The sequence below is a fragment of the Somniosus microcephalus genome, chromosome 24 (genome assembly GCF_052327205.1).
Source record: "Somniosus microcephalus isolate GS21.2 chromosome 24, FLI_Smic_1.0, whole genome shotgun sequence".
Taxonomy (NCBI): domain Eukaryota; kingdom Metazoa; phylum Chordata; class Chondrichthyes; order Squaliformes; family Somniosidae; genus Somniosus; species Somniosus microcephalus.
In genome coordinates this window covers 742,315-758,468 of record NC_141010.1, presented here as the reverse complement: position 1 = coordinate 758,468, position 16,154 = coordinate 742,315, and the positions used below count along the sequence as shown (strand labels likewise).

The 16,154-nt window shown below is 49.0% G+C and overlaps 1 protein-coding gene across 2 annotated transcripts in view; it reads right to left on the bottom strand.

The window, feature by feature from the left end:
* The window catches only part of coasy (CoA synthase), a 236,625-nt gene that overhangs the window by 23,490 nt on the left and 196,981 nt on the right, over nucleotides 1–16,154 (bottom strand). For both annotated transcript variants that reach the window (XM_085966033.1, XM_085966034.1), the window contains exon 7: nucleotides 7,599–7,683. In XM_085966033.1, coding sequence (XP_085822159.1) covers nucleotides 7,599–7,683 — 85 coding nt within the window. The remainder of the gene's footprint in view (nucleotides 1–7,598; nucleotides 7,684–16,154) is intronic.

The window sequence follows — 16,154 nt, the reverse complement described above, 5'->3', positions numbered from 1 at the left end:
TAGAAGTGTCAGTAGGAGAGCATTTTAGTGACAGTGACCACAATTCGGTGAGATTTAAGGTAGTCATGGAGGTAAGCCATTTAGGACAGAGATGAGGAGGAATTTCTTCACCCAGAGAGTGGTGAACCTGTAGAATTTTCTACCATAGAAGGCAGTAGAGGCCAATTCATTAAATATATTCAAGAAGGAGTTGGATATATTTCTTAAGGCTAAAGGGATCAAGGGATATGGGGAGAAAGCAGGGACAGGGTACTGAATTTAGATGATCAGCCATGATCTCATTGAAAAAGGACAAAGATGGACCGGAAATAAAGGTTCTAAATTGGGGGAAGGCCGATTTTAATATGATAAGGCAGGATCTGGCCAAAGTGGACTGGGATCAGCTACTTGTAGGAGTGGGAGTCTTTCAGAAAGGAAAGAGAGAGTACAACGCCAACATGTTCCCGTAAAGGTCAAGGGTGGGACTAACAAACCCAGGATGTCAGGGGATATCGGAAAAAAAGGGAGGCTTTTGGCAGATACAAACTACTAAAAACAGTGGAAGCCCTTGGAGGAGTATAGAAAGTGCAGGGGGGTACATAGACCAAAGTGGCAATCTGTGTGTAGAGCCAGAACATGTAGGTGAGGTTTTAAATGAATATTTTGCATCTGTGTTCACTATGGAGAAGGACGACGTAGGGATAGAAATCAGGCAGGGGGATTGTGATATACTTAAACAAATTAGTATTGAGAGGGAGGAGGTACTAGTGGTTTTAGTGGGCTTAAAAGTGGATAAATCCCCAGGCCCTGACGAGATGTATCCCAGGTTGCTGTGTGAGGCAAGGGAGGAAATTGCAGGGGCTCTGACACAAATTTTCAGAACACCTCTGGCCACAGGGGAGGTGCCAGAGGACTGGAGAACAGCTAACGTAGTACCATTGTTCAAGAAGGGTAGTAGGGATAAACCAGGGAATTACAGGCCAGTGAGCCTAACATCAGTGGTAGGGAAATTATTGGAAAAAATTCTGAGAGACAGAATTAGTCCCCACTTGGAAAGGCAAGGATTAATCAAGGACAGTCAGCATGGCTTTGTCAGGGGGAGATCATGTCTAACCAATTTGATTGAATTTTTTGAGGGGGTGACTAGATGTGTGGATGAGGGTAACATAGAAACATAGAAGATAGGAGCAGGAGTAGGCCATTCGGCCCCTTGAGCCTGCTCCGCCATTCAATGAGATCATGGCTGATCATCCAAACTCAGTACTCTGTCCCTGCCCTCTCCCCATATCCCTTTAGCCTTAAGAAATATATCTAACTCCTTCTTGAATATATTTAATGGGCCTGAAATTAGGATCGGGTGCTTGCCGCGCGTGCAAGCCCCCAATCTGCACTCACCCTGCGCGCCGACATCTGAAGCCCTGCATCTAGTCTGTCTAGTCCTGTTAGAATTTTATAAGTTTCAATGAGATCCCCTCTCATTCTTCTAAACTCCAGCAAGTATAAGCTCAATCGACCCAATCTCTCCTCATACATCATTCCTGCCAACCCAGGTATCACTCTGGTGAATCTTCGCTGCACTCCCTCCATGGCAAGAACATCCTTCCTCAGATAAGTCGACCAAAACTGCACACAATACTCAAGGTGTGGTCTCACCAAGGCCCTGTACAACTGCAGCAAGACATCCCTGCTCCTGTACTCGAATCCTCTCGCTACGAAGGCCAACATACCATTTGCCTTCTTAACCACCTGCATGCTTACCTTCAGCGACTGGTGCACAAGGGCACCCAGGTCTCGTTGCACTTCCCCTTCTCCCAATCTATTGCTGTTCAGATAATAATCTGCCTTCTTGTTTTTGCCACCAAAGTGGATAACCTCGCATTTATCCACATTAAACTGCATCTGCCATACATCTGCCCAATCACCCAACCTGTCCAAATCATACTGGAGTTTCTCGGCATCCTCCTCACAGCACACATGCCCACCCAGCTTTGTGTCGTCTGCAAACTTGGAGATATTACATCTAGTTCCCTCGTCTAGATCATTAATATATAGTGAATAGCTGGGGTCCTAGCACCGATCCCTGCGGTACCCCACTAGTCACTGCCTGCCACTTGGAAAAAGACCCGTTTATTCCAACTCTTTGCTTCCTGTCTGCCAACCAGTTCTCTATCCAAGTCAGTACCTTGCCCCCAATCCATTGTGCTTTAACTTTACATGCTAATCTCTTATGCAGGACCTTATCGAAAGCCTTCTGAAAGTCCAAATACACCACATCCACTGGTTCTCCCTTATCTATTCTACCAGTTACATCCTCAAAAAATTCCAGTAGATTAGTCAAGCACGATTTACCTTTTGTAAATCCATGTTGACTTTGTCCGATCCGGTCACCGTTTTGCAAGTGCTCTGCTATTACATCTTTTATAATGGACTCTAGCATTTTCCCCACTACCGATGTCAGGCTTACCGGTCTATAATTCCCCGTTTTCTCTCTACCACCTTTTTCGAATAGTCGGGTAACATTAGCTACCCTCCAATCCATGGGAACTGTTCCAGAGTCTATAGAATTTTGGAAGATGACCAGCAATGCATCTACTATTTCTAGGGCCACTTCCTTAAGTACCCTAGGATGTAGATTATCAGGCTCTGGGGATTTATCGGCCTTCAATCCCGTCAATTTCCCTAACACCATTTCCCTACAAATACTGATTTCATTCAGTTCCTCCCTCTCATTAGACCCTATGTTCCCGACATCTCTGGGAGGTTATTTGTGTCCTCCTTTGTGAAGACAGAACCAAAGTATGTATTTAATTGGCCTGCCATTTCTTTGTTCCCCCTTATAAATTCCCCTGATTCTGACTGCAAGGGACCTACGCTTGACTGCACCAATCTTTTTCTCTTCACATATCTATAGACGCTTTGACAGTCAGTTTTTATGTTGCCTGCAAGCTTACTCTCATACTCTATTTTCCCCTTCTTAATTAATCCCTTTGTCCTCCTTTGCTGAATCCTAAACTGCTCCCAATCCTCAGGTTTGCTGCTTTTTCTGGCCAATTTATATGTCCTCTCCTTGGATCTTATGCTATCACTAATTTCCCTCATTAGCCACGGTTGAGTCACCCTTTTTGTTTTATTTTTATGCCAAACAGGGATGAACAAATTCTGCACTTCATCCATGCGATCTTTAAATGTTTGCCATTGCCTATGCACCGTCAACCCTTTAAGTAACGTTCCCCAATCCATCCTACCCAACTCGCGCCTCATACCATCGTAGTTTCCTTTATTTAAATTCAGGACCCTAGTCTCTAAGTCAAATACTTCACTCTCCATCTTAATGAAGAATTCTATCATATTATGATTGCTCCGCCCCAAGGGGCCTCGCACAACAAGATTGCTAATTAATCCTCCCTCATTACATAATACCCAGTCTAAGATGGTTTGATCTCTAGTTGGTCCCTCGACATATTGGTCCAGGATACCATCCCGTATACACTCCAGGAATTCCTCCTCCACAGCATGGTTACTAATTTGGTTAGCCCAATTTATATGTAGATTAATGTCACCCATGATAACTGCTGTGCCCTTATTGCACGCGTCTCTAATTTCCCGTTTAATGCCATCCTCAACCTCGGCAATACTGTTTGGGGGTCTGTATACAATGCCCACTTACGTTTTCTGCCCCTTGGTATTTCTCAGCTCTACCCGTACAGATTCCACATCATCAGAGCTAACATCCTTCCTTACTATTGTGTTAATCTCCTCTTTAACCAGCAATGTTACCCCACCTCCTTTTCCTTTTTGCCTGTCTTTCCTGAATATTGAATATCCCTGGATGTTGAGATCCCAGCCTTGGTCACCCTGGGGCCATGTTTCTGTCATCCCAATCATATCATATCAGTTTACATCTATTTGTGCAGCTAATTCATCCACCTTATTACGAATGCTCCTCGCAGGTAGTGCAGTTGATGTAGTCTACAGTGGACTTCAGTAAGGCGTTTGACAAAGTCCCACATGGGAGACTGGTCGAGAACGCAAGAGCCCATGGGATCCAAGGCAATTTGGCACATTGGATCCAAAATTGGCTTAGTGGCAGGAGGCAGAGGGTGATGGTCGAAGGTTGTTTTTGTGACTGGAAGCCTGTGTCCAGTGGTGTACCGCAGGGTTCGGTGCTGGGTCCTTTGCTGTTTGTAGTGTACATTAATGATTTAGATATGAATGTAGCAGGTATGATCAGTAAGTTCGCAGATGACACAAAAATTGGTGGAGTGGTAAATAGCGAGGAGGGAAGCCTCAGGCTACAGGACGATATAGACGGGTTGGTTAGATGGGCAGAACAGTGGCAAATGGAATTTAACCCTGAAAAGTGTGAGGTGATGCATTTTGGGAGGACTAACAAGGCAAGGGAATACACAATCAATGGTAGGACCCTAGGAAAGACAGAGGATCAGAGGGACCTTGGTGTGCATGTACATAGATCCCTGAAGTCAGCAGAACAGGTAGATAAGGTGGTTAAAAAGGCATATGGGATACTTATATTCTATGCCTCGGCTAATGAAGACAAGAGCAGGGAGGTTATGATGGAAATAACAACAGAAAATGCTGGAAAAACTCAGCAGGCCAGGCAACATCCATGGAGAGAAATTTGAGTTGACGTTTCGGGTCGAAACCCTTTTTCAAAACTGGAAAGGAAATAAAATAGATCGAAGGCAGGGCTGCGATAGAACAAAAAGAAGTAAAAGAGACATTAAGAGGTATTCAAAACCAGACGAGCTGGTAATAGGACAGTGGAGACAAAAGATGGCTGAGATTAGGTGTGAAGTGTACTGGCAGGATGAGAAACAGCTGCCATGTGGGAGAGAGAAAAAAAAAGGAAAGGGGAGGGGGGGGGGCGGGAGAAGGGAAGACCCAAAACAAAGGTCTTCCTTTTTCCGCAACCGAGGATTCCCCTCTACCGTGGTTGACACGGCCCTCGACCGTGTCCATTCTATCTCCCGCACTTCTGCCCTCACTCCTGCCCCTCCCTCCCGGAACCACGATAGGGTTCCCCTTGTCCTCACCTTTCACCCCACCAGCCTCCACATTCAACAGATCATCCTCCCCCATTTCCGCTACCTCCAAAGTGATCCCACCACCAAACGCATCTTCCCCTCCCCTCCCCTTTCAGCATTCCGTAGGGACCGCTCCCTCCGAGACACCCTAGTCCACTCCTCTATCACCCCCAACAGCCCTTCCCCTGGCACCTTCCCGTGCAAGCGCAGGAGATGTAACACCTGCCCCTATACCTCCTCCCTTCCGACTGTCCAGGGCCCCAAACACCCCTTCCAGGTGAAGCAGCGATTTACTTGTACTTCTTGCAATCTAGTATACTGTATTCGCTGCTCACGATGTGGTCTCCTCTACATTGGGGAGACCAAACGCAGATTGGGTGACCGCTTTGCGGAACACCTCCGTTCAGTCCGTAAGGGTGACCCCGAGCTTCCGGTCGCCTGTCACTTTAATTCACCGCTCCATTCCCACTCGGACCTCACCGTCCTTGGCCTCTTGCATTGTTCCACGGAAGCTCAACGTAAACTCGAGGAACAGCACCTCATCTTCCGCTTAGGCACTTTACAGCCTTCCGGACTCAATATCGAGTTCAACAATTTCAGATCATAACCTCGGCCCCCATTACATTTTTACTTATACTTTTTCCCACCCCTTTGTTTTGGGTCTTCCCTTCTCCTTCCCCCCTTTCCTTTTTTTTTCCTCTCTCCCACATGGCAGCTGTTTCTCATCCTGCCAGTACACTTCACACCTAATCTCAGCCATCTTTTGTCTCCACTGTCCTATTACCAGCTCGTCTGGTTTTGAATACCTCTTAATGTCTCTTTTACTTCTTTTGTTCTATCGCAGCCCTGCCTTCGATCTATTTTATTTCCTTTCCAGTTTTGAAAAAGGGTTTCGACCCGAAACGTCAACTCTAATTTCTCTCCACAGATGTTGCTTGGCCTGCTGAGTTTTTCCAGCATTTTCTGTTGTTATTTCGGATTTCCAGCATCTGCAGTATTTTGCTATCGTACTAGGTTATGATGGAGTTGCACAAAACGCTAGTTAGGCCACAGCTGGAGTACTGTGTGCAGTTCTGGTCGCCACACTATAGGAAGGATGTGATTGTATTGGAGAGGGTGCAGAGGAGATTCACCAGGATGTTACCTGGGCTGGCGCGCTTCAGTTATGAAGAGAGACTGGACAGGCTGGGGTTGTTTTCCTTGGAGCAGAGAAGGCTGAGGGGGGACTTGATTGAGGTGTACAAAATTATGAGGGGCATAGATAGGGCAGATAGAAAGGAACTTTTCCCTTTAGTAGAGGGGTCAATAACCAGGGGGCATAGTTTCAAGGTAAGGGGCAGGAGGTTTAGAGGGGATTTGAGGAAAAACTTTTTCACCCAGAGGGTGGTTGGAATCTGGAACTTACTGCCTGAAAGGGTGGTAGAGGCAGGAACCCTCACAACGTTCAAGAAGCATTTAGATGAGCACTTGAAACACCATAGCATACAAGGCTACGGACCAAGTGCTGGAAAATGGGATTAGAATAGACAGGGCTTGATGGCCAGCGTGGACATGATGGGCCGAAGGGCCTCTTTCTGAGCTGTATAACTCTGTGTTTGGTGGTGGGATCACGCTGGAGGTGGGGGAAATGGCACAGGATGATCCGTTCAATGTGCAGGATGGTGAGATGAAAGGTGAGGACAAGGGGAACCCTATTGTGGCTCTGGGAGGGAGGGGAAGGGGTGAGAGCAGAAGTGCAGGAAATGGAACGAACACGGTCGAGGGCCATGTCAACCACGGTAGAGGGGAATCCTCGGTTGAGGAAAAAGGAAGACATACCAGAAGCACTGGTATGGAAGGTGGCATCGTCAGAACAGATGGGGCGGAGACAGAGAAACTGGGAGAATGGAACAGAGTCCTTACAGGAAGCGGGCTGGGAGGAAGTGTAGTCCAGGTAGCTGTGGGATCAGCGAGTACAGTTTACTAAATTGCAAGAAGTATAAGTAAATCGCTGTTTCACCTGGAAGGAGTGTTTGGGGCCCTGGACAGTGGGAAAGGAGGAGGTAAAAGGGCAGGTGTTGCATCTCCTGCGCTTGCACAGGTAGGTGCTGTGGGAAGGAGAGGGATGATTGAGGAGTGGACCAGGGTGTCGCGGAGGAAACTGTCCCTTTGGAATACTGAAAGCGAAGGGGAGGGGAAGATGTGTTTGGCGGTGGGATCACGCTGGAGGTGGCGGAAATGGCGGAGGATAATCTGTTGAATGTGGAGGCTGGTGGGGTGAAAGGTGACGACAAGGGGAACCCCATTCGTGGTTCTGGGAGGGAGGGGAAGGGGTGAGAGCAGAAGTGCAGGACATGGAACGAGGGCAATGTCAACCACAGTTGAGGAAAAAGGATGACATATTGGAAGCACTAGTATGGGGCTCCGATTACAGAAAGTCATTTGCTGCTACAAGGGCACTTTGAAGAGCGAAAAGTACAAGTTAAATTCAAACAACTTCACAGCAAGTAGATCTTTGTGGCAATCATTTTTACATAAAAAAAGATGGGATGTTCAATTTCATTAGCATTGCAATGTTGGATCCTTGGCACTTACCCTCCGCACCAGCCTCGGTTATCTTCCGCTTCACGAGAGTGGCAGTCTCTGGCCAGACAATGTCCGTTAGCCATTTTAGCTTCTCCTAAAACAGAAAGTATATACTATCAAAGCGTATTACCCCAGGAAATGTGGTATTAAACCCTACTGTTGCTTGGTAATATTAAAAACCTTGTGGTTCAAGTAATTGAAAGCTCACCTCGTTCACTAATGTCCTTTAGGGAAGGAAATCTGCCGTTCTTACCTGGTCTGACACACAGCAACGTGGTTGACTCTTAACTACCCTCTGAAATGGCCTAGCAAGCCACTCAGTTGTAACAAACTGCTACAAAACACAATAAGAATGAAACCAGACGGACCATCCGGCATTGATCTCGGCACCGGCTACGGACAAGGCAACGGCACACCCAGCCCAGTCGACCCTGCAAAGTCCTCCTCACCAACATCTGGGGACTTGCGCCAAAATTGGGAGAGCTGTCCCACAGACTAGTCAAGCAACAGCCTGACATAGTCATACTCACAGAATCATACCTTTCAGCCAATGCCCCAAACTCCTCCATCACCGTCCCTGGGTATGTCCTGTCCCACCGGCAGGACAGACCCACCAGGGGTGGCGGCACAGTGGTATACAGTCGGGAGGGAGTGGCCCTGGGAGTCCTCAACATTGACTCTGGACCCCATGAAGTCTCATGGCTTCAGGTCAAACATGGGCAAGGAAACCTTCTGCTGATTACCACCAACTGCCCTCCCTCAGCTGATGAATCAGTACTCCTCCATGTTGAACACCACTTGGAAGAAGCACTGAGAGTAGCAAGGGCACAGAATGTACTCTGGGTGGGTGACTTCAATGTCCATCACCAAGAGTGGCTCGGGAGCACCACTACTGACCGAGCCCTGAAGGACATAGCTCCCAGTCTGGGCCTGCGACAGGTGGTGAAAGAACCAACACGAGGGGAAAAACCTACTTGACCTCGTCCTCACCAATCTACCTGTCGCAGAAGTATCTGTCCATGACAGTATTGGTAGCAGTGACCACCACACAGTCATTGTGGAGACGAAGTCCCGTCTTCACACGGAGGACACCCTCCATTGTGTTGTGTGGCACTACCAATGTGCCAAATGGGATAGATTCAGAACAGATCTAGCAGCTCAAAACTGGGCATCCATGGGGCGCTGTGGGCTATCAGCAGCAGCAGAATTGTATTCCACCACAATCTGTAACCTCATGGCCCAGCATATCCCTCACTCTACCATTACCATCAAGCCAGGGGACCAACCCTGGTTCAATAAGGAGTGTAGAAGAGCATGCCAAGAGCAGCACCAGGCGTACCTAAAAATGAGGTGCCAACCCGGGGAAGCTGCAACACAGGACTACATGCATGATAAAAAGCAGAAGCAGCTTGCTATAGACAGGGCTAAGCGATCCCACAATCAACGGATCAGATCAAAGCTCTGCAGTCCTGCCACATCCAGTCGTGAATGGTGGTGGACCATTAAACAACTAATGGAAGGAGGAGGCTCCATGAATATCCCCATCCTCAATGATGGTGGAGCCCAGCACATGAGTGCAAAGGACAAGGCTGAAGCGTTTGCAACCATCTTCAGCCAGAAGTGCCAGGATTTAGCCAGGACCACTCGGCTCCAAAATTCATTACAGCCTCAGTCAAAACATGGACAAAAGAGCTGAATTGCAGAGGTGAGGTGAGTGACTGCCCTCAACATCAAGGCAGCATTTGACTAAGAGTGGCATCAATGAGCCCTAGTAAAGTACCTAGCACAAAGGTGGGGTTTTAAATGAATTTTTTGCATCTGTGTTCACTATGGAGAAGGACGATGTAGACATAGAAATCGGGCAGGGGGACTGTGATATACTTGAACATATTAGCATCGAGAGGGAGGAGGTTTTAGCGGGCTTAAAAGTGGATAAATCCCCAGGCCCGGACGAGATGTATCCCAGGTGAGGCAAAGGAGGAGATTGCAGGGGCTCTGACACAAATTTTCAGAACCTCTCTGGCCACAGGGGATGTGCCAGAGGACTGGAGAACAGCTAACGTAGTACCATTATTCAAGAAGGGTAGTAGGGATAAACCAGGGAATTACAGGCCAGTGAGCCTAACATCAGTGGTAGGGAAATTATTGGAAAAAATTCTGAGGGACAAAATTAGTCTCCACTTGGCGAGGCAAGGATTAATTAGGGATAGCCAGCATGGCTTTGTCAAGGGAAGATCATGTCTGACCAATTTGATTGAATTTTTCGAGGGGGTGACTAGGTGTGTGGATGAGGGTAGTGCAGTGGATGTGGTTTACATGGATTTCAGTAAGGCTTTTGATAAAGTCCCGCATAGGAGACTGGTCAGGAAGGTAAGGGCCCATGGGATCCAGGGTGCCTTGGCACATTGGATCCAAAACTGGCTTAGTGGCAGAAGGCAGAGGGTGATGGTGGAAGGTTGTTTTTGTGACTGGAAGCCTGTGTCCAGTGGGGTACCGCAGGGATCGGTGCTGGGTCCCTTGCTGTTTGTGGTCTACATTAATGATTTGGATGTGAATGTAAAAGGTAATATCAGTAAGTTCGCAGATGACACGAAAATTGGTGGGGTGGTAAATAGCGAGGACGGAAGCCTCAGGCTACAGGACGATATAGATGGGTTGGTCAGATGGGCGGAACAGTGGCAAATGGAATTTAACCCTGAAAAGTGTGAGGTGATGCACTTTGGAGGGACTAACAAGACAAGGGAATACACAATGAATGGTAAGACCCTAGGTAAGACGGAGGGACAGAGGGAACTTGGTGTGCATGTACATTGATCCCTGAAGGCAGCAGAACAGGTGGATAAGGTGGTTAAAAAGGCATATGGGATACTTGCCTTCATTAGCCGAGGCATAGAATATAAGAGCAGGGAGGTTATGATGGAGCTGTACAAAACGCTGGTAAGGCCACAGCTGGAGTACTGTGTGCAGTTCTGGTCGCCACACTACAGGAAGGATGTGATTGCTTTGGAGAGGGTGCAGAGAAGATTCACCAGGATGTTACCTGGGATGGAGCGCTTCAGCTATGAAGAAAGACTGGACAGGCTGGGGTTGTTTTCCTTGGAGCAGAGAAGGCTGAGGGGGGACCTGATTGAGGTGTACAAAATTATGAGGGGCATAGATAGGGTAGATAGTAAGGATAACGAGGGGGCATAGATTCAAGGTAAGGGGCAGGAGGTTTAGAGGGGATTTGAGGAAAAACTTTTTCACCCAGAGGGTGGTTGGAATCTGGAACTCACTGCTTGAAAGGGTGGTAGAAGCAGGAACCCTCACAACATTCAAGAAGCATTTGGACGAGCACTTGAAATGCCATAGCATACAAGGCTACGGACCAAATGCTGGAAAATGGGATTAGATTAGACAGGGCTTGATGGCCGGCGCGGACGCGATGGGCCGAAGGGCCTCTTTCTGTGCTGTATAACTCTATGACTCTAAGAAGGTTGTGGTTGTTGGAGGCCAATCATCACAGCCTCAGGACATCGCTGCAGGAGTTCCTCAGGGCAGTGTCCTAGGCCCAACCATCTTTAGCTGCTTCATCAATGACTTTCCCTCCATCATAAGGTCAGAAGTGGGGATGTTCGCTGTTGATTACACAGTGTTAAGTTCCATTCGCAACTCCTCAGATAATGAGGCAGTCCGTGCCCGCATGCAGCAAGACCTGGATGCCATTCAGGCTTGGGTTGATAAGTGGCAAGTAACATTCGTGCCACACAAGTGCCAGGCAATGACTATCTCCAACAAGAGAGCTTTTAACCAACGCCCCTTTACATTCAACAGCTTTACCATTGCTGAATACCCCATCATCAACATCCTGGGGGTCATTATTGACCAGAAACCTAACTGGACCAGCCACATAAATACTGTGGCTAGAAGAGGTCAGAGGCTGGGTATTCTGCAGCGAGTGATTCACCTCAACTCCCAAACGGCTTTCCGCCATCTACAAGGTACAAGTCAGGAGTGTGATGGAATACTCTCCACTTGCCTGGATGAGTGCAGCTCCAACAACACTCAAGAAGCGCGACTCCATTCAGGACAAAGCAGCCCGCTTGATTGGCACCACATCCATCACCGGCACACTGTGGCTGCAGTGTGTACCATCTACAAGATGCACTGCAGCAACTTGCCAAGGCTTCTTCGACAGCACCTTCCAAACCTGCGACCTCTTCCGCCTAGAAAGACAAGGGCAGCAGGCGCATGGAAACACCATCACCTCCAAGTTCTCCTCCAAGTCACACACCTTCCTGACTTGGAAAAATATCGCTGTTCCTTGATCGTCGCTGGGTCAAAATCCTGGAACTTCCTCTCTAACAGCACTATGGGAGCACCTTCGCCACACAGATTGCAGTAGTTCAAGAAGGCGGCTCACCACCACCTTCTCAAGGGCAATTAGGGATGAACAATAAATGCTGGACTTGCCAGCGACGCCCACATCCCATGAACAAATTTTAAAAAGTCAGCGAGCACATGGGTGATGGGTGAATGAAATTTGGTGCAAGTTAGGATACGGGCAGCAGTGTTTAGGATGAGCTGAAGTTTATGGAGGGTGGAAGATGGGAGGCCCACCAGGAGAGCGTTGGAATAGTCGAATCTGAAGGTGACAAAGGCATAGATGAGGGTTTCAGCAGCAAATGAGCCGAGGCAGGGGCAGAGACGGGTGATGTTACGGAGGTGGAAGTAGGCAGTCTTGGTGATGGCAAGGATATGGGGTCGTAGGTGTTGTGTCTGTGTATAATAAGACACAGACTGCAGGAGAACGGTACAACAGGTGTTTACTCAACTTGGCTCACACTGGAACTGATCTGTACAGATTACTACTCAGTGCTATATACAGGTGTGGTCACTGCTGGTACTGCAGTATACATGAGCTGTAAAAGATAGTTCCCCCCTTAAAGGTATATACATTACAATTCCTCCCCTTTTAGATTAACAGTACCATAACACTCATTTAACAATTAAATATCAAACTAATTACAATTAACACGCAACATTAGCTGAAAATAGTCTATTTATATATTCAGTCTTTGGGGAGGCTTCCTGATCCTTCCTGGATAGCGCCTTTCCCGAGTGTCTTGCTCTTGATGCGGAGGCGATTCTGGCCCCGTCATCGGTTGGTTCATCAGCTTCCGATGCTACTGTTTCTGGGGTAGATGCGACCTGTACGTCGGGTTCATCACCAGGTACGTATGGGCGAGGCATGCGGTTGACTTGTTCCTGTGACTCTAGGATCTGGTCAGCATGGCGTCTCACGATGCTCTCCCCAACGTCCACTGTGTACATTAGTGGGCCCTGCCGTGTGCATATCGTTCCTGGCTGCCATTTTTCTGTTCAGTAGTCGCGGGCCAAGACTGGTTGCCCTACATTGAAGCTCCTTGTTGGCTTTTCATGGATGTGCTGGAATTGCTTACTCTCAACATCTCTTTGTACGTTTGGTCTGAGCAAATCCAGGTGAGATCTTAACCTTCGGATAAAGAACATCATGGCTGGGGCCTGGTTGGTGACTGCATGTGTCGCATTCCGGTAGGCGAACAGGAAATTGTCCACCTTGTGCTGCAGCGGAATGTTGTCATTGTACATAGCCTTTATTGCCTTCTTAAAGGTTTGTACGAACCTCTCAGCCAATCCATTTGTGGCTGGATGATACGGGGCGGATGTGTAATGCCTTACCCCATTCTTTTTCAAGAACCTCCGGAACTCTTCGGACACAAACTGTGGTCCGTTGTCGGAGCAAATCTGTTCTGGCAAGTGATGCGCTATCAATTCCTCATAAAAGACAGAGAGTTAATTAATAGGCTTTTATTAGCAAAGAACAGAGCATGCCTCTCGTGGTTGCCTGGTATCCAAAAGGGCAGGGGGCTGCAGAGCAGTCACCTTTATACCCGGGCATGTGGGTGGAGCCAGGGGCGGAGTCAGCTGAGGCATGCATAGGCACAAGTGTACAACAACAACAACAATAACAAACAGTGGTTTACCACATTCACCCCTTGTTTAAAATTGAGTCCGGCGGGGTGAAGTGTACTAAAAGTTCGTGTAATTAAGTCTATCAGGTGGCCTTGTATGCCGTCCTGATCGTCGTAGCAGCGGCGGTGATGGTGCAGCATCCAACGCCGAACCTGGCGTCTCGTTGAAAGGTTGTGTAGTCAATGGCGGGTCCTGGGGCTGCGGCATGCCGTCTACAGGGGTCGGGGTGTGGGTAGTGGTGGGTGGCGATGGTGGTGTCTCAGGGGCACCCGAAGGTGCGAGGTCTCGTGTGGAGACTCTGTCCTCCCGCCCGTCCGGGTGCGCTACGTAAGCATACTGGGGGTAGGCGTGGGTAGTGGTGGGTGGCGAAGGAAGCGTTTCGGGAGCACCCGAAGGTGCGAGGTCTCGTATGGAGACTGTGTCCTCCCGCCCGTCCGGGTACACCACGTAAGCATACTGAGGGTTGGCGTGGAGGAGGCTCACCCTCTCGACCAGGGGGTCCGTCTTATGGGACCTCACGTGCTTCCGCAGTAGGACGGGTCCTGGAGAAGACAGCCATGTCGGTAACGAGATCCCCGATGTGGACTTCCTGGGGAAGGAGAACATTCTCTCATGAGGGGTGGCATTGGTGGCTGTACAAAGCAGTGACCGAATGGAATGGAGCGCTGCAGGGAGGACCTCCTGCCAGCGAGAGGTCGGAAGACCCTTAGATTTCAAGTTTAAAAGGACTGCCTTCCAGACCGTCGCATTCTCTCTTTCCACCTGGCCATTCCCCCGGGGGTTGTAGCTGGTGGTCCTGCTTGTAGCAATACCTCTCGCGAGCAGGTACTGACGAAGTTCGTCGCTCATAAAGGATGAGCCCCTGTCGCTATGAATATAGCTAGGGAAACCGAACAAGGCGAAGAGGTCATTCAGACATTTAATGACCGTGGTACTGGTTATGTCGGAGCAAGGGATGGCAAACGGGAAACGGGAGTACTCGTCAATTATATTGAGGAAGTACACATTGCGGTCAGAGGAGGGGAGGGGCCCTTTAAAATCGCCGCTCAGCCGCTCGAAGGGGCGCGTGGCTTTGATCAGGCTCACTGTGTCTGGCCTATAAAAATGCGGTTTGCACTCGGCACAAATTTGGCAGTTCCTGGTCAAGGTCCTGACCTCCTCGATGGAGTAGGGCAGGTTACGGGATTTGATGAAATGGAAGAACCTGGTGACCCCCGGGTGGCAGAGGTCATTGTGGAGGGTCTTCAGTCTATCAACCTGCGCGTTGGCGCATGTACCACGTGATAGGGCATCTGGGGGCTCATTGAGTTTCCCGGGCCGGTACAAGATATCGTAATTGTAGGTGGAGAGTCCGATTCTCCACCTCAAGATCTTGTCATTCTTGATTTTGCCCCTCTGCTTATCATTAAACATAAAAGCTACTGAACGCTGGTCAGTGAGCAGGGTAAATCGTTTTCCGGCCAGGTAATGCCTCCAATGTCGCACAGCTTCCACAATGGCCTGAGCCTCCTTTTCGACAGAGGAGTGTCGAATCTTGGGGCCCTGGAGGGTCCTTGAGAAAAAGGCCACGGGTCTCCCCGCCTGGTTAAGGGTTGCAGCTAGGGCAAAGTCGGATGCGTCGCTCTCCACTTGGAAAGCGATGGACTCATCCACTGCGTGCATTGTGGCCTTCGCAATATCTCTTTTTATGAGTGTGAAGGCTGCATATGCCTCTGCTGTCAGGGGGAAGGAGGCGGACTTGATGAGGGGTCTGGCTTTGTCCGCATAGTTGGGCACCCACTGAGCATAGTACGAGAAAAACCCTAGGCATCTCTTCAGTGCTTTTTGGCAGTGGGGGAGGGGGAGCTCCATAAGGGGGCGCATTCTGTCGGGGTCGGGGCCGATGACTCCGTTCTCCACTACGCAGCCAAGAATGGCAAGGCGCGTGGTACGAAACATACATTTGTCCTTGTTGTATGTTAGATTCAGCCACTGGGCCATACGGAGGAATTTCTCTAGGTTAACATCATGGTCCTGCTGGTCGTGGCCGCAGATGGTGACATTGTCTAGATAGGGGAAAGTGGCCTGGAGCGCGTTCTGGTCAACCATCCGGTCCATCTCCTGTTGGAAGACTGAAACCCCGTTGGTGACGCTAAAGGGAACTCTGAGGAAGTGGTAGAGACGACCGTCAGCTTCAAAAGCTGTGTACTGGCGGTCCTCAGCCCTGATGGGGAGCTGGTGGTATGCCGACTTCAGATCAATCGTCGAGAACACCCGGTATTGTGCTATCTGATTGACCATGTCAGATATGCGGGGGAGTGGGTATGCATCCAACTGGGTGTAGCGATTGATCGTCTGGCTGTAGTCAATAACTAGGTGCTGTTTTCCGCCAGTCTTCACTACCACCACTTGTGCTCGCCATGGGCTGGTGCTACTTTCAATAATCCCTTCCTTCAGGAGTCTTGCTACCTCGGATTTAATGAAGCTCCTATCCCCGGCACTGTAACGCCTGCTTTTGGTAGCGATGGGCTTACAGTCGCGGGCGAGGTTAGCGAACAAGGAGGGGGGGAAGACTTTAAGGGTGGAGAGGCT